General features: G+C 48.7%; 1 protein-coding gene across 5 annotated transcripts in view; it reads right to left on the reverse strand.

Moving 5' to 3' along the window:
• Snap25 (Synaptosomal-associated protein 25kDa) overlaps positions 1-18529 on the reverse strand; it is a 266299-nt gene that overhangs the window by 12875 nt on the left and 234895 nt on the right. For all 5 annotated transcript variants that reach the window (XM_089556896.1, XM_089556898.1, XM_089556897.1 and 2 more), the window contains one exon: positions 14761-14905. In XM_089556896.1, coding sequence (XP_089413022.1) covers positions 14761-14905 — 145 coding nt within the window. The remainder of the gene's footprint in view (positions 1-14760; positions 14906-18529) is intronic.

Consider the following 18529-nt stretch of genomic DNA (forward strand, 5'->3'; position numbering starts at 1 on the left):
CGGATTCCGTGCAAGTATACGAGATGCCGCTGAAAATTTTAATAAGAATTCCTTCTGTCTTTTCCTGCCGTTTCATCACCAGCGCAGGTATGAGTAGTACTATGGTAGTACGGTTCAGCTATCGATGTCCAATGATCACACACACACAAAAAAAAATATCCGTGTCTATGCGTGGAATTTGGAAAAAAAAAAAGAAGACGCGGTTGTGTTCTCATCGTTAAAGAAATGAAAACAGAAAAAAGGTGGACAGTGCTGAACGATGCACAGTGTTGAATTGCTTTTGTGCATAGTGTATGGAGCGAGCAGTGTTGGTGCCACGCTGGTGTCTGATACACCCCAACCCCACCAGTAAAACGGACACAACGGAATCGGTTGCACCGACGCACCCCCAGAAAACCGAAAGCCCCGATATGGAGCTGTAGAACACCACGTGCAATCCCCCCCCCCAAACACACACACAAAAAAACAAGAACAAGACTCTTCAGCAGTCTTAAGTATGCGCCCTTAAAAAAAATTTTAGTCTGTAGACTGTCCATAGACATCTGTCTATAAAGTCTATAGAATCATTGTAGACAAATCATAGAGAATAGTATAGAGCCAATACAAATGCTAGAGAGTCTACAGACTATCTATAGATTTATGCCCACACACTTTTAGTGGACTACTGTCTATAGATTATGAATAGATACAAAGAAATTTATAAGAAGGCAATAGAGTCTATAAGGTCTATAGAGTCTCTATAGACCATTTTTATAAATGGGAGCTCCAAAACAGCGGGCACAAAATACAAGACGAAGTGCCCTTAAAGATTCTGCAAGAGCATAACAGAAGAAACGCAGAAGAAACACCGAGTCTCCGCCTGCCCGGATATAATTTACAACCAATCTGCGAGTTCGAAAACTCACCACAATATTCCAAACCCACGACCCTTCCCCCCCCCCCTTTTTTTTTGGACCTACGCTTAACTTTGTCACGAGTGGACGGATAAATTTTTTTTTGCCACACAAATCCACTCCCTAAAACGGAAGCTAACCACTTCACAATTGTTCTTGCGTTTAATCTTGCGACAGACGCGAGATCGCCGTCTTCAAAATTATCACAGCTCAAATAGCAGAGCTCCATTGACGCCGACAGTTGTAGTTTGAACAGAAGAAGCCAAGGTAACTAAAAAGAAAAAAAAGCCACAAATGCAAGCGTACACGTCATGAAACTACAGCGCCCCCCCCCCCCCCCCCCCCAAAAAAAAAAAAAATACCGGAACACAAGGAGTATGAAACAAATGCCAAAAGAAGCGGCTTAAATAAAAAAAAAAGTCGAGCTGTCCCACAAAAACCCGGTAAAACAAGCGGCCAGCAAGATATCGGCTGACTAGCGGAAAGCGAGCAGACAGCGCTTTGGGGGATTCTAACTGAATTGAAAGAAGAAAAAAATACGCGTGACAAAAAAAAAATTCTCCTAAACAATCTGTTTGCCTGGCTGGACTATACGATTGCGAAAGCCCCCGGGGAACCGTCCTCGCGTCGCGAGAGGTAGCGGTGTTTACGCCATCCGACTACCGGGTTTCCTTCACCCGAGTCCTGTGTACAGCAACCAAAGTAAACAAGGTACAAGACGGAAAAAAAAAAGAATGAACGAAGCTCGCTTCGTCCGTCAGCGGAGTAAACAAACCCCGCTATCGTTATAGACCGTCCATTAACCATCTATAGACTGTCTATGAACTTCTTATATATTATATTGCGTTCCTATAGATATTTCCTTTTGTCTATCCATAGTCTATACACTGTCCATAGACAAAACTCTACTAAAAGAGTACGGGCATAAACCAATAGATTGTATATGGACTGTATAGAGTTTGCATTGCTTAAAACTAGTCTAGAGAATTTGTCCATCAAGTCTAAAAAGTTTATAGACCAATGCCTATGAACAGTCTATAGATCGTCCAAATAAATTTTTCAGCGATTCCGACGCGAACGCCACCAGCGGAAGGCGGCAAAGGAGAGAACAATATTGTCTACAGGCTAAACGTTTACTGCTGCCACTGAAGGTTTCAATGTTAGTCACACCGAGATAGCACAAAATGAGAAAACGGCTTAGGAAAGCTTCGAAGACTGCCTCGTTGTGTGCCGAACGGGACGCTATGTACGAGTATAAGCGCGAGGCTGTAAACGTAAACAGGAAACTGCTCAATAAAGCTCGACGCAAATTCAGTAACAAGCGGAAAAACAAGCTGACGCCTTAAAGTCTAGCGAGCAGCGAACACTTTTAAGTGATGAGGGTACACACAGGACAGTTCGAAGTTTAATCGAAAGAGTAAGAGCGGAAGTCAATGGGATTGAAACAGATGTACGCGATAAAGTTCGGCAGAAAAACCAAAGAGCGCATGCGCACGAAGTGATGACGTCAGGCAAGCAATAAACTGCGCCATGACCGAAGAAGTACGAGCGGAAAAAAGCAGCGGAAAAGTACGCTTTTAACGGGGAGATATACGTCACCGTCATCCGTACAGCTTCTGGTGGTGGGGAAGAGAGTTTGGAGAACAGTGAACATGCAGCATGCGGAAGGATGAAGCAGAGTATATTTGAAGAAATACGAAAGGACACAGAACATGCAAGAAACACTTACGATGACGCAACACATCAGTGCGGAAATCGCTAGGCGTTTTTGATGACGTCCGATGCCGACGGGCCCTCTTGCAAGCGGAAGCCCACACCTCAGGCTGAACTGAAGGCGACTTAAGTATAGATCCTGTAGTGTACTACTTTTAGCCCCTCTAAAACACCCCGGAAGCAAAGCAGCAACGGTCAATAAACAACCCGTCATTTAAGCGTGACAGCATAGCTCCAAAGCGCCGCAGGCGACCGCTAGGGTCGATAATACGCGTAGCAGACGACAGCCGAAGGCAATATCGTCTGCGCTCATAAAACCTGTCACTGCGACGCCGGTCATCCGTTCCCCCCAAATTCAAGACGTCAGCACGTCAAGACGTTCAATACCATTTCGAAGCTTCGTCTCTCTGAAATCTATTTTTAACGCGTCGCCCAAGCCCGAATCAACGTCGTTCGTAATACGCAGACATTGGCGCGTCGCTACCGGGAAAAGCATAGGACTGCGGAAAACAAGACAGGAGATGTTTAGAGCCGCGCTTACACCCCATAAAGAAGGTACTAACTTCAAAATATTAGCGAGCCGGCGCAGAATGTGAAGCATTTAATTTGCACGACGCGAACAAAAATATATATATAAAAAAAATCGCCTTCGTTGACTAACTGCTACGAACAGCGCTACCGCGTCCTAAGGCTACTACTGCCTTCCTGCAGTTTCGGAGGTAAATGAAGGCTACTACTGCCTTCCTGCAGTTTCGGAGGTAAATGAAGGCTACTACTGCCTTCCTGCAGTTTCGGAGGTAAAATGAACAGCGCACCAAAACTTACGCCGAAAAAAACAACAATAAATCTGTTTGAAAACCAAAGCTCAATCAAAAACCGCATTGAATCTAATCAGAAAACAAAAGAAAAGAAAACAACCCACAAGGCGTCTAGACGCTGGAGACCCATTAAAAAGCAGTAAAAAAAAAGGGGGGGGGGGGGGGGGGGGGGAGATGACTGAGCTTCCAAGCAGCGAGAGGCGAAATGTCAAGGCTGAGACCAACTCACTGCAAACGTAAAAACAAAAAAGAGAACAAGGCTGCCCTAGTGACCACCGAAGGGACAACTCAGGCCTGAAATGCGTTTCTTCAAAGCCGGGAGTTTCACCCAGCGATCAAAGGCAATGCGCAACGCTTTGGTCAAAGGACGCTTCAGAACCGAGGTCATTTATTTCCCCCTTTATCCGGTTTTTCGAGCTTCACTCTTTTCTGTCCCTCTAGCGGGACAACCTTCAACTTTCTTCTCTGCTCAAAGCAACTGCATATGCGCGGCCGAGCGCTACACCAAAAGTAGCCTTCAAAGCAGTGGGCTCAAAGATCTTTGCCACCAACGGCCCTTGCGCATTTCGCGTTATTTTCAGCTCCCCTTAGGGAGCTTGATTCCTTCGTGCAGTCCGACTATTCTTGCTGAAGCGTCCCGAGCTTATTCCATTTTCTCGCGCTAAGCCGGACTTTGCATCGACTTGGGAACCTCGAGAGCACAACGTTGCCTGACGCCGCAAAGAGGAAGCCGAATAAAGAGCCTCCGCAAGATAAAATCGGAACGGAACATAAGATTGCATCTACTTTTTCTGCCCGGCGCAAAAGGGCCGCTAAGACGATAACCCGCGGCATTAGCAGCTTCAGCCGAAAGACAGAAGAAAAACGGATGAAAATAAAAAAAGGAGGGGGGGGGGGGGGGGGGGGGGGGGGGGGGGGCGAAAACGAGATTTCCGAATGCCGATTCCGAGTCGCAGACTTTCGAAACGAGGTTTCTGAACGCTGCTGCTCTAGTCCTGACTTCAGCAATAAATGCAACCAGTCGAACGAGTCTTTTTTCTCTATTTCACCTTTCTGTGGCTGCACATAATCCTTTCTTTTTAGGTTCGGAAAGCGAACAAAAGCGCCAAATGCAGACCGCCACCTAACGGTGAATTGAATTCCTTCTAAGCCAGTCTGAAGTGTATAATGCAGATAAAAGCAAAATCTTCAACCAGCGAAGGTGCTCTGTTTTATTCAAGTAGCAATAACACTGTGTCATTGCAATCAGAAGGCACATTGAGCTCGCGAGCTTACAGTTACCGTCTAAAGAAGGACACACACGAGACACTTAAGTCACAGAACTTGCGCCTGCAATGACACGAAAAGTTAGGCTACAAATGAATTTCGGTTGCCTGTTCAAGCGCGACCCTCCACTTTATATTATCTACCTGTACACGTCAGACAGCAAGAGCAATTCTCGTGAAAGGCGCAGCTTTATAGAATGAGAGAAAAAAAAACTGCAAAGACAGCCCAACCAGCTTCAGAAACAAGGAGAAATTAATTTCGACAGGTCTAAAACGAGAACGCTAAGCACGAGGAAGGCTATCATATGACGCACACTTCAACCACAAATACTCTATTCATCCGCGGCTGCACAGATGTCACTTAAGTGCACAGGTTAGGTTAGGTTAGGTTAGGTTAGGTTAGGGTATCACTATCTACAACACCCGAGTATTTTGAAAGAAATTAAGCAAGAAATAAAAATAAAACGTGTCACTTCTCAAAAGAGTGGCTACCCTGCAGGAACTTTCTATCGTACTCATTTTCACCCGTCTAAAAGAGCCATCAGTACACTGGCGGCGAAAAAAAGAAGAAACGCATTCCGCACTCGAATTCATGGCCCGACTCCGGAAAAGTAGAAAGCTCGGGCTACAAGGTTAACAAATATGACAGTCGTGCACGAGCAAGTGACAAGGAACGTCATCAATAGAAACACACAGGTCAAGGGAGTTAAAACTTAGAAGAACACCACTAACCTAAAACTTGACTGTGAGTGATAGAGAATTATAGCTAAGCGGCAGACCCGTATTTGGGAAAGTACGCCTAGCACGGGCTCGGCGCGCGCCAGGTCAGCCACTGCGCATGCGCTGATGACGTCAGCGAAGAGTCCGCGCATGCGCGATGGCTCCAGCCCGTAATAGGCATACACAGCCGCCACACTATGAGTCTCTAATGTAAAAAAAATGAAAAGCAAACAGAAAGACAGACGACCCACGTGACAGGCGAGTGAGGTGAAACGAGAGTCACGAGTGAGTAAGTGGGGATAGAGAAAGAGTTAGTGTGTGAGAAAGAGTGGACGAGTGTGGGTGAGTGAGTGAGTAGGGAGAACTTGTGAGTGTGTCGAGCTCGAGCAGACGACATCGGCGAGGAGGAAGTGAAGAAGGAGGCGCACTGGTGCAGACGACGACCACGGCACACGTCCGGCTTGACGCCAGCGCCACCAGAAGGTAGAGCGGAGAAATACACACGGGACGGATAGAGAGAGAGTAGAAGGTAGGGGAAGAAAGAAGGAAAAGGACGGGAAAGAGAGAGAAAGAAGGGGGAAAGCGAAACACAGCACCACACACGAAACAAACACAACACCACCACCACCAGTTGCAGTAGCAGACATCACCGGCTACATCACGACCACGGTCATCACCACCACCACCGACTGACGAGCAGGTTTAGAGAGCAACATTTCCAACAAGGCCAACACGCTCCTCCGTCAAAAAAAAAAAAAGATGAAAAAATCTGCACATGAAACGCGTACACTATTCAATCATGCTACTATGTTTAGACTAAGACTACAGCTAAGACCACAGACTACAAATCCGTCCGGCGCAATGAACTGAGGCACACAGCCATACGTGGCTTAAAGAAAGCTCAAAACTTTGTCAGACGGATTACTAATGCCGCGGTTCGATCTTGGATAAGCAGTCAGAACGGGAAGCTTATGGGAAGCCATGGCCTCTGGAAAGACTTTTGTAAGAATGCCGTACGCAAAACAACGACGAAAAGGACGGGGAAGGATGGGTTTAAGTGGTCGAAGGTAAACTCTGGCATTCTCGATAGCGAAGTAAACTCGCGAAAGCGTCAGTAAAAGCGCGCATAGCTTTCCAAACACAAAACGCAGGAACGCTACTGCGCATAATTAGAAAAGAATCGAGACAGGAAACCGTAACGCAAGAAGGTCGAAGAGGCCGTGTTGAACACATATTACAACCATAACGTTGCCGAAGCTTGGATAAGTGCTCCGTGTATTTGTTTTAAACAAGCATCGGGCCCAGACGACTGTGAAATACTTAAAAAAAAAAAAAACTATTTTTCAATCTCCCGTTTTCGCGTCGCATTTAATTGTTTTCTAGGAAAGACACAGACAAATGCCAATAGCGGTCAAAAGAGAAGCTAGTTCCCGCAAAGGCGAGCATGTATTTAAAGGGCTATTACCTTCAGCTCGCAGTAAAAACGTGCAGCACATGGGATAAGCCTGGTCCCATCAGAACAGCTACGTCCGCTGTTGAAGAAAGGCCTTTTTAACCGACTTCCGACGGGAGAGCCCTTCTCCGGCCAGTGGATGTAGTCGCGCTAGTGATTACGACTAGAAAAAAACTGTCCCTTCATATAGCGAGAATACAGTGTTTCTTAAGGCGGAGAACCGTACTCTGGTAACACAAGCCATCGCTCTCTAAGCGAGCGGAACATGAAAGCTCAGCCTTTTTCGGCACAGAAAATGCAAAGCACGAATGCTCGAAATAAGAAGGGTACAATAAACAAAAACCTGCCGACCCATAAAGTAGGCGAAAAAATTAGCTCTCAAGCTATGGCAGGCCTTACTTCACGTATTGCTATAGACTTGTGGCTCTTTACATGAAGGAGGAGAGTGACTGCTTCGGCTCTAACAGAGAATGAATGACGCCGAGTACACAGAAAACGAAACCCAGTACGACCGCCTACCCCAAAGAAGGCACGCCGCGGAAAACAGCGGGAAAGTTGTCGCGCCGCGCCGAAAGCCGGGGCTCGGTTTTTTACGGCCATATATCCGCCGGCACCGCAAACAACGCCCGACGCGTGACTGACAGACAGCCGGATGTGGCAAGGGAGCCTATTGTAGGATACGCGTCAAAGGGAGAGTACGGCGCGGTTTGCTGCAGAGTACGTGTAAAGGGAGAGTACGGCACGGTTTGCTGTAGGGTACGTGTAAAGGCGGAGTGCAGCGCGGTCCAACGTTTTTAGATCGTTGGCGCGGTCTGCTACAGGGCCCGTGTGAAAGCAGAGTACGGCGCGGTCTGTTGGAGAATACGTGTAACGGCAGAGTGCGGCGCGGCATGGAGGAAGGAAAACTAAGGAGAGGCCCTTCGTATTCCCAATGCATTGGCAAGAATGTGGCGGAAGTGACGTCAAAATTTAGGCTTAAAAAGTCGGGCCATTAGCAACGTTGTCGTTGTTGCTAAGAAAACTCGGGCCACTAGCGTACGGCGTCGATAGCGTCGTTGTTGCTAGGGGCCCGAGTGTTTCTCGGTGGCGGTGGACGGGCTTTCGGCACGGTGTGTTCGGCCTTGCGTGTTAAAGTCTACATGCCTGGCGTCGTGACGTTACGCACGCATCTAAGATTGCTTTTAAATGCAGCAAATAACCGCTCATTTCATATTTTGTTCGTCAAACTTGGTGTCGTTACGCGGAGCGATCGATGGATTGAAATGAATCTCGCGAATAGGTGGCACTCCGGAACCGCGCTTCGACACGCGAAGAAGCGTTGATTGTGTTGATCAGCGAACTTTCGCACCTCACAAAGCAGCACAGAAACATGAAGCCGCTCTCGGCGATGCTGAGCTCGCGTTTCGAAGGCCACACGGCGGGTGTACGGTAGCCCGATGAGGATGGTGAGCTGAGCTATAAGCGGCGCGTAATGTCGTCTTTCTTCGCCTGGCGTCGGAAAAGGTTCACCGCACCTGTGCGCCGGTCTGTGTCTAGGTGCGTGTTTGCGGGGAGGGAGGTGTAGGAGTGTAGCGGCGAGCGGCGCGGTTTTTTTTATACCTTTCTTTTACGAAGCGCTTGCGAGCCGCGCGCGTTACCCGCCCCGTAGCTCGGTGGAGAAAGAAGATAGTGAGGAGAGCCGAGCCAACTTCCGGTTGCGGGGCGGCTTCACAAAAAGTGACATCAGGGCCTCTCCTTAATTCTTTCCTTCCTCCATGCGTCAGGGCCTCTCCTTAGTTCTTTCCTTCCTCCATGGCGGCGCGGTCTGTTTTAGGGTACGTGTAAAGGCAGAGTGCAGCGCGGTCTACTGCAGGGTCCGTGTAAAAGCAGAGTACGGCGCGGTCTGTTGTGCGGTACGTCTAAAGGCAGAGCAAGGTGCGAAGCCTTGGAGGAAGGAAAATTCCGCGCATGGAGGAAAAAAAAAACTGAGGAGGGAGCGTCCGGCGATAACCTTGAAGCCTTGTCTTAACAAGTAAAGATATAGCAAAAAAAAAAGAGTGTGTCCCCCCCCCCCCCCCCCCCCCCGTGATCGCACCACGTGATAGCGTGCGGTAAAGTCTAGCACCGCTGCGTGCGCGCATGCGCCGATTAGCGCGGCAGACTAACTGTAGATCAACTTCCTTGCTGTAGACGCCCGCGCAGCTGGTCGCGCATACGCGCGCACTAAAACATACCGAAATCAAAACATAAAGGACCGGCTCGGAGAACGAAAAACTGAGGGAGAAAACGACTTCAAAACACTCGGCTTGCGAACGCTGGCCACGTGACGTCATGCTCCCTCAGTTTTTTTTCCTCCATGGCAAAGCGTTCCAGAGTACGTCTAAAGGTAGAGCACGGCGCGGTCTGTTGTTGGGTAAGTCTAAAAACAGCGCGGCGCGCTCTGTGAGCAACTTTAAAACGCGTTTGTCGGCCGCACTATAGCAATGCATTAGCTCTCCGAGGTTCTTCCTTACTTCCCTATTCATCGTCAGTGCTCACGAAAAAAAAAATATCTCTGCCTATGCAAAAGCCAAAATGGCTGCGTCTTCAGCACGCGGGGTTTAAAAGCTCAGACTTTATAGGTCATTCGGAAGCTGCATCTATGGAGAGAACATATTGGGAGAATATCAAGGGACACAAGTGAAGACGGCTACACTTATTACAAGTTGCCATTTAGCCTGAATTGCGTCAAATAGCACGCATGAAATGCCCGGATAGCCCCGAAACAACGTACAGAAATTCTTCAACCTCCTCACTCGCTGCTCGCTTATCCTAAAGCTCAGTCGGCAGTTAACCGTACGTCCAGACGAAGAAAAACGGCGGACTGACCACAAAATAATCCCAACTGGAATTATTAACTGCTGGCACTGATCGGTCACGACTCGGAATAAATTATGTTCCCGCGAACGCTGACCTAAACCGAAACGAAATCCCAGCGCATTAATCCTGTCTTTTCGAGCTGCCCAGACGGGAATCATTTTTATTTTCTCCCCTATTCAAGCTCCACCGCAGTATTAGTCCTTTCTTCGGGTGTGCCGACCTCGTGACACATGCAAATCCGATAATACTACCTCGGACAAAAAACTCGAAAAAGCGCTCCGGCGTAGGCGACCCATTCTCGTTCCATTCCCTGCGCGAAAGTCGCTGGCCTCAAAGCGAATTTCTCTGTTTTGCTGGCGACGCGAATCCCTGAGCCCTCTTACCGCTGCTGACTCAATTATGCTGCAAGCGGAGCGGACCCGCCATTCCTAAACTATGCGAGTACAAGCCCGCCGACATCGAAGCAGCTCGGACGGGCAACGGATAAGCCGTTCAGTCGCTTTTTTTTTTCAGATGTTCTTTTTGAACTATGTTCTATTAAGGCACAGGCACGTGTAAAACTGTATTTACATTGCGTCTATAGGCTTTCTATAAGCCTTTTCCTTTAAGCGAAAAATGAACCCTCTTGTCCCCCTCAGAAAAAAAAATGAAGCAATGAACAGCGTTCACATTAAAAAGAAAAGCTAACTAGGCATTAAACTGGGCACATAGCTGGACATGACAGACGCTGATGATAACCTCGTACAACGAAGAACTAGTCATGTTCCGGATGACTGAATAATTTTGTACTAACCGCTCCTTCTGACAATTCAGTTACCTCGGAGGCTTCCTCGTCTTCAAGAAAGAATATCTCTCCTACCGCCCGGAACAAAAACCACGACACACCCTGTAGCCTAACTGGAATGAAGTTAGAAAAAAAAAACCCACAACCCTGCCCACGTAGCGAGCAAAATTACCGCCATCTTTGAGGGAACACGGCCGTCTCTCAGGCCTAACGCAAAACACACAGGCGCATCATCGCCGCCCGCTCATTGCCTCCTAAAGCCGTTTAAACAAATTAACTCCACGCGCCAACGCACGCGCGATGCTTCCAGTAATGCGGGCGAGCTATATCGACAACGAAATTTTCAAACCTCGCTCTGCGAAGCGTAGCTCCCTAGGGCCACATCTTCAGAAGACCACGCGGACGAAAGGCGTCGCGTCGTTTTTCTGAATAAATTAGGCCTCGTTAGGCGCGCGCGCGAGCGCTCCAATTGCGATCCTTCCTAGGCTTCCTCCTCCTCGGAGAAGGCCTTCTAGCCACTCGCCAGAATTGGTCCTCCGCAGGCGGGCGCGATGCAACAGTGGCTCGGGGAGAAATGGAAATCGGTCGCCTTCTGCGGGGTGAAATATTTACGAATTAAGACGCGGCGCGGTAGGTGGCGTTCTTTCGCAAGCTCTGTAACGAGCGGTCGTTAAGGCGGCGACCGAAGGAGGGCGGGGCGGCTGCATCGTTAAAATCTTTATAACTAGAGACAGGTGGCACACATCCGCCTCCCAGTAACTCTGGTTAGAGATTTTTGAATGCCTTCCTAAAGAAACTAAGAAACGCAGGGACGCTCGGTATGCGGGGGTATGAAGTTGTGCTTTTTGCGATTTGAGCCGCCATTCTGGGGTTCCTTTCAGTTTGGTTTAAACCTAGTTTTAAAGTACAGAGCCTTGCGGGAGAGAAAGAGCTCGATAAAGTGGTCAAAAATTGAACTCGGAAGGGCAGACTTATTGGGCAACGTTTTAAAACCTGCCTCGCCCTCGTCCTCGCTGTTAAACATGTATCAGAATCTTAAATATTCTATAGGGCGTTTTGTAAAAGCGCGTTTAGTTGCGGAGACTCTCTCTTTCGCGGTAAAAAAAAATACTTCAGTTGATAGGGTGTGCCCTATGCGTTGCGCAAATGCACCCAGGCGGTTCGGGTAAGCTTGGTCACCACTGCCAGCAAAAACAAACAAAAAAAAAATTCTGCAGTCGGTAATGCTAAGGACATTAATAGAAAGCGTATGACAGAACAAAAGTCGCATACACGTGGAAAAGACGCAGTGAAATGCTGGCACGAAGTTGTACCACCACGTGATTTAGGGACAGACACGAATTCTCAAGCGATTCGGACCCGCAGTGTTTTTTTTTTTAAATCTATTACGCTAGGTTAGCGAGCCTCAAATACACCGAGTCTATGAGCTAAAGAAATCAAGGACCGTCAAATGAAAGCAACACACACTGCTCTGAGGAGAAACAACCTCAGCAGTGGAATGGTAAGAAAGGCAAAAAAAAAATTCAAAACAAAATTGATTTCTCTCCTACTTTCTAAGGTGGCAGATGACTCTTTCGAAGGTCGGGTAAAAGGAGACGAACACACACGTTGCGTTAATAAGGCACAACTCAGCTCTTGAACACTACCTTCTGTATTAGCTGCGACAAGCACCCAACGCCCTATGGTGAGAATATCTAACTCGAAGAATATCTAACTAATTTATCACTTATACGATTTCTTATAGACGAGGCAAGACGAAGCGTAAGACTGGTGCCCCATTTATGGTCAATGAACGCACTCAAAAAGGCAGTAACAACGACGAATTAAGTTCGAAGTGAGGGTACCTGCTTCGAAGGGCGCCGCCACGTCTGTCGTCGCGGAAAAGCAACTTCCTAGGAACTCGACGTCCTATTGGCCGACGGGAATCGACGGGAATTTTTCCGGCGGCAGAAATCGGCTCCAGACCGCTCTGCTTTCCGCTTGGTATTTCAGCGGAATCTCCGCCGCGGCTGCGGATTCCACTCGCTCTTGCCGCCGAATGCCCAAGTGTGAACGCGCCATTGAGACTAGCGTGGAAACTACCAAAAGCGTTTCTTCGAGGCTCGCCTCGGGAACGTTGTATTTTTACGGGTATATCCTCGCTTCTTTTAAGCCTTAGCCATGCGAAATACGGAGCGAGCACTGCTCGGTATTCCTGCGACTCTCCATAACGAATAAACGACACAGCACTGCCTCTTTTTCCCTCTGTGGTAATTTCGAGGAACTCTACGGATTAGCGCGTCAGCAGGTGCTCGTGAGAAGACGAAGCAGTGTGGAGTGATGTGCGTGGCATGTGTCTGTGTGCGCACGTGTGTGAGCGACGGCTGCGCTCAGTATCGGCATCAACGGTTCGCGAAGCACTGCCCGAGAACAACCTTAAAGGCGGGCGGCTAGCCTAATCAGTTTCGCCTCGAGACAAATACGAAAAAGTAAGAGGAAGCGAAGCACGACAAAGGAGACTGAAAACGAAGCTGGAGTCCTAGGGCACACATCAGCCGCTTACCGCGGGCGCTGCTAGATAGCGCTAGCTGTACGCGAGCCACGCGGTCTCGTGTTCGCGTTTCTATCCGACCCAACAGAACATATCGCCACGCATGTGGTGAAACAGTTCCGAAGGGTTGTGGCGAGACTAAGTGCGCTGAAATTCTTTAGCACAAGATTACAGCCTTGTGGCCAACTCCGCATTCCATTTAAGTCGCTCATCTGTGACGAGAGAGTCTTTATGCCTCAAACTACTAACTGGGATAGTGGTACGGGAGCGGTCCCGCTTCCTAGACCTCAAGATAAGATCTGCTTCCAAGCGCCATCGCGCTTCGTTACTACTGTTTCCTGCATCGAAATACATAAACAAAAAAAGAAGGCGTTCAACGGGAAAAATAATTAAATGTAACCATATATGTCTTCGGGCCCTTCTAGAAAATTATGCTATGGGACTGGGCACTTTGGACACAAAGGTTGGTGTCCAAAGATGGAAATTTGATTCCCAAACTTGGTGGCCGATAGATTGGCGTCCGAAATTCCCGATCTGCCACGCTTCTTCTCGGGCACGAAGTCAATCTCCAAATGCAAACCTTCGCAGTGCCCCCGAAGTTAAGGCCCTCGTACGTCGCCACAGCACATCAAGGATCCTAATCTGAACACAAGTTCTGGTGCCCTTCAGGGTTGACTCTGTTCAAATTTCGAATTCGTGTCCAAGCAGACCCACTGCAGACCGGGCACTTTCTACACCAAGCTTGTCGGTCCAGAACAGTTACGGGCTTGCGCGCTTTTTGGCGACAGAATTTCATTTTTAAATCAATTTCCTTTCTGCAGCGCCACCCGCCTTATCATTTTCTGTTGCCTACGTTCCGCGAGTTATCTAACGCAGGACAGCCGGGAACAAAAAGAACTCGGCCGTGCACGCCGCCTCTCCCAGGAGGGCAGTTTTTACGTTCCGGTCGAAACCGCCGCCAAGGCCACAGCTCGCGCATTGCTTACAGCGTGTACCGTGTTTGCGCGAGTGTAAGCCGATACTCTGCTTCTGCAAATGGCCCAAAGTTAGGGTGTGTCGGTTCTTACGGGAATAAGCAGCTGCCAAAAAAAGAAGTTTAGAATGCCTGTGGTGCTAAAAGTCTATCAAAAATTAGTGCATTTACAAAGAAGAGACTGAAAATTCCGCAAGTACGGTTTCCCAAATAATTATGGTGCCAGAGGCAAGATGGCCGACTTCTCTCTAAAAAAAAAAAAAAAAACTGCGTGAGCTACAAGACAGGCGCTAAGGGCGTGGATAGAACGTAAGAAACGTGTTTTGCAAAAAAAAAAAAAAACCGTAGAAGAAATTAACTCTCCTTGCTTTGTTTCACCTGGAAACGCATGGTCAGCCATCTTGTTTTGGATAAAACATATGAGGGAAAGCGCGCTTCAGGAATTTTGAATATCCTTCATTATCCTTTCTTTTTCTTTTCCGGGGCGAAAATTGTTTGGTCACGCGTAAGAGTGAACACAAGAGCGGTCACTTACCGCTTTGCTGAGTACAGCGTCGGCTTACGCTCGCGTAAATTCGGTAATGCCGAGACGGAGCGCAAAATGTGCAACGCGGAGTTTTACGAGCGGCAGGGAAGCAACGTGAGAGATTCCTTGCGTGTGGCGGCTTGTGCGTTTTCTGTTCCCCGAGCACCAGGCACCGCAGTCGTCGCCGCAGAAGCAGCGCCAGCCGCAGCGGGGGGTGAAGAGGAAGAGGGGAGGGAGGAAAGCGTACCTTCTGGTTGATCCTGTCGATCTGCCGATTTTGCGACTCAATCTCGCTGCCCATGTCGATAGCCATATTGCGCAGGTTCCCGATCATGGTGGACACTTGGACCATGTTGTCCTCCATCTCCGTCTCACGGTCGTCGTTTGTAATCCTGGGGAGAAAAAAAGGGAAAGGGAGGAAGAGGAGGAGGGAAAAGAAAAGAGAAAAAAAGATAGTTTATGGTCAGAGAGTCCTGGGCAAAATGCTTCGCTAAAATTAGTTTTCCTACTTAGATATTTCTTAAGTGCGGCAAGGCGAAAGCCGTTTGCGACTCATTGCACTGATTTCAATTTGCCGCGCTTGAATTCATTTCACGACAGAAGAGAAGAGCGCGGAGTGAGGAAGCGGTGACGTCACGCTGTGCATGCGCAGCGCGTCAGCAGTTGTTGCTTGGCGGCGGATCACACTGCTTCGACGTCATTTCGTCTGATGTGACGTCATCATACAGTTTTGCTTGTTTTTGAGCAGTTGTTACCCAAATTATAGATCTTTCGGTGACGTCAAATACTAATTACGCTTATTTACACATTTTTCAATCTAATTTGACAGAAATCCGGCGTTTTTCAGCCAATTCTGGGATAATTTGCGCGACTTCCGGCGGACGTGACGTCACACCGTTCTCGTCGCTCAATCGACGCATTTCGTTGTTTTCTGTTCTTTCCCCTATAATTGGCTCTAATTAATTAACTATTCACTCTACAGTCATCAAACTTGGCGTCGGTGTTACATTTTGTCCCCTCTATCTGACGCTACCATTCGTTTTCTCCAATCAGCTGCGCTCGTCGGTGAGTCAGCCCAGGCGCTGAATGCAACGCCGGACGGACAGACGGGAGAAAGAGCCATTAAAGGCTTTCGCCTTAAAATATGCAAACTTAGAAGCACTGGGTCCTACAGGCAAGGCTGGCGACGGTCCAGCTTCGCGACACAATGACAACTGGGCCAACGAACTCTGCTGCCAACGTTAGGGCCCCAGCATGCTTGCTAACGGTCCTTCCACCATTTACTCTAAACACGAATAGGCCTCTATGGGAGTAAATAGGGAGTAAACTGTCCTCTAGCGCATTCTCTCTGAGAGGCAGGCTTTGCTGCCAAAGTCCGATCACTAAATATACGGAATGCTTACTATTAGCAACGGAGGCGTATTCCTACCGGAAATCATAGTAACTTGATGCAGTTAGCAGTGGGAGACTGCTTTTAAACGCGGCACTGGAGCACAGCAAATAGACAAGACTGAAACGTCCGTTAAAATCTTCGTGACTTGCTAGAAATTTGCTTGCTTTGAAGTGAGAATTCTTTTGCGTCGCTAACCGCAAGTATTCCGTACCTTTAGCGATGGAAATCGACCTCAGAATTTTGGCCGCACACCCTGCCGCTAAATGGAAGTGCGCTTCAGGTCACCTTCCTCCCTTTTTAGGCTAACACGTACCTAGAGTGCATAATGTTACTCATCATCATCATCAGCCTGACTACGCCCACTGCAGGGCAAAGTCCTTTCCCATATCTCTCCAATGAGCCCTGTCCAGAGGTGCCGAGATGGCGTAGATGTAGAGCATCCGTCTCGGGGATGCTAGAGGACCGGGGTTCAAATTCTGGTAGAGCGCAATTCTCCCTCGGACCAAAACCAGACCTGGGGTGTGACCTGATCTAGGTGACCAGAACTGACAACGCGCTCCCTGACCAGAACAGAATTTGGCCACCCCGGTGTAAATAGTACTTGGACACAACCTTTTATATGAATAAACGAATGATGTTATTAGTTGAGCTTTAACGGTTAGCTGTTATCGCATAACCAATACATGTCGCGAAGCGATTCGTCAGGCTGCCAGCCTTGTAGAAACAGTTGCAGACAGCTCAGCCACCTGGATATATCGACTGCTCTGAAACCTCCTCATACAGGTGTCAATGCACTTCGCCATAGCACTCAGCACTTCGTCCAAAGTGTATTACCAAACAGGTTTAGCGCGAAGCAAATGCATGTTAAAGACCGAACTATTCATCGAGCTTACCGACGGTTGCAAGTTACACAAAAGTTTTCGTTCGCCGGCCAGGCGAGTCAGAAAGAATCGAAAGCACTGTTAAGCTTTCCACGCAACGTTGCGCAGCAAATGGAAGCTGAAACCTCCAGAAGTTTCAGCCATTGAGAGTGAAGCAAAGGCGACTACACCTGCACCGCAGAATACTAGCACTAGACGCGAGAATACAAGAGAAGTGAAGAAAAAAAAGTGTGATGATAATGTTGCCCCGTTAAAAGACACACAAAAAAGATAAATGCTACTAACAAGTAAACAAAGAAGGCACAGCACTGGAAAAAACTGTGCGGACGACGCCTTCTCCTTTAAACTCAATCACTAGGAGTATAAGAATTACGATTACGAAAGAGCAAACTACACCAAGTTCTTTGTAGGAGCCATCTTGCAAATTAGGAAAAAAATTCCTAAAATCAAAATAAATCAATCGATCAATGTTCTTCCATTTTCCTTCATGCCCGTTTCCAGCGGCGATTCGTTCCGGCGATCGACCGAGCCGCAGAAATCTCGCTTCGCTATTTTCCGCGCACGCGACAATAAAGGCGCCAAAGACATGGCGGAAAAAAAAAACGGCGGGAAAAGAAAGAAGACCGGGCACGCGAGTGGGCGGGTCCCAGGTGGTGCGCCGCACGGCAGCGACTCGTTCATTACCGCCTTCGCTCCACGGGAGCACCTAACATCTCGGCCGCAGGAAAACCCGATCCGTCCGGAACACTCGGAACACCCCGACAGTTCCCTTTCAAAGGGCTCGGCCAAAACGGAAGCGGCGAGGCAGCGGCCGACGGCTCGCATATGCATCGACGTTCCGAACAACGGAACTTAAAATACGCCCCCCCCCCCCCCCCCCCCTTCCTTTCCCTAGCAGCCAGCCAGCCATTCTCATTCCCTACCAATCGAACCGCCGCATTTGGAGATATGCCGTGGCGGCGGCTGTGGCTGCAATTACGGAAATCGTTGCAACGACTGACCGTTACCTCAGCGCGAGCGAGGCTGGCCGATCGAAGTCGCTGCCGAAGGCCGGCAAGTCGAAAACAGGCCCGGCTACCGGAGGATCAATGGTAGGCAGCCAGGTAGGTAGCTCGCCGCTTTACGACGGGGTAGGTACACGGACAATGCTTCAATCCATTACGGTAGCAAAAAGCATATAAGGAAACTGGCTTTTACCGCTAACTTTTCCCCCAACTTTCCTTGTAGCGTTCCCGTACGGGCACATGCGTATGCTCTACGTGGCGTGACTATGCTGCGGTTGCGGCGGTGGCACGCGTGTGGTTCGGATTTAGAAACTGGGACGTTCGATTGCTGTTCCCAGTGTACAAAAGGTATCCCTCTAGCTGCTTACTGCGCGGCGATATGCGAAGCGTTACGCTTATTGTCACGCTTAGCATTACGCTTAATGTCACGCCTATTGTTGCGCACAGTCCGTGCCGTTGCTTTCCTTTCTGCAGCTAACGTTGCTCTGCGCCAGGATCAGAGGCGTAACAGTCAGTAGCCGACTGGACATCGACACTAACCGCTCCCGCTTCAGCGCATTTGCGTCATTAGTGTTACGCTTAATGTCACGCCTACTGTTACGCACAGTTAGTGCCGTTACGCTCCTTTCTGCAGCTAATGTCACTTTGCGCTGGGACCGAAGGCGCAAAAATAACCGACTGTCCAGCCATACCCAGACACTAACCATTCCCGCTTGGTAAGAATGTCACGCCTACTGT

This window comes from Amblyomma mixtum, chromosome 8, assembly GCF_055824585.1.
Source record: "Amblyomma mixtum isolate Tamu chromosome 8, ASM5582458v1, whole genome shotgun sequence".
NCBI classification, from domain to species: domain Eukaryota; kingdom Metazoa; phylum Arthropoda; class Arachnida; order Ixodida; family Ixodidae; genus Amblyomma; species Amblyomma mixtum.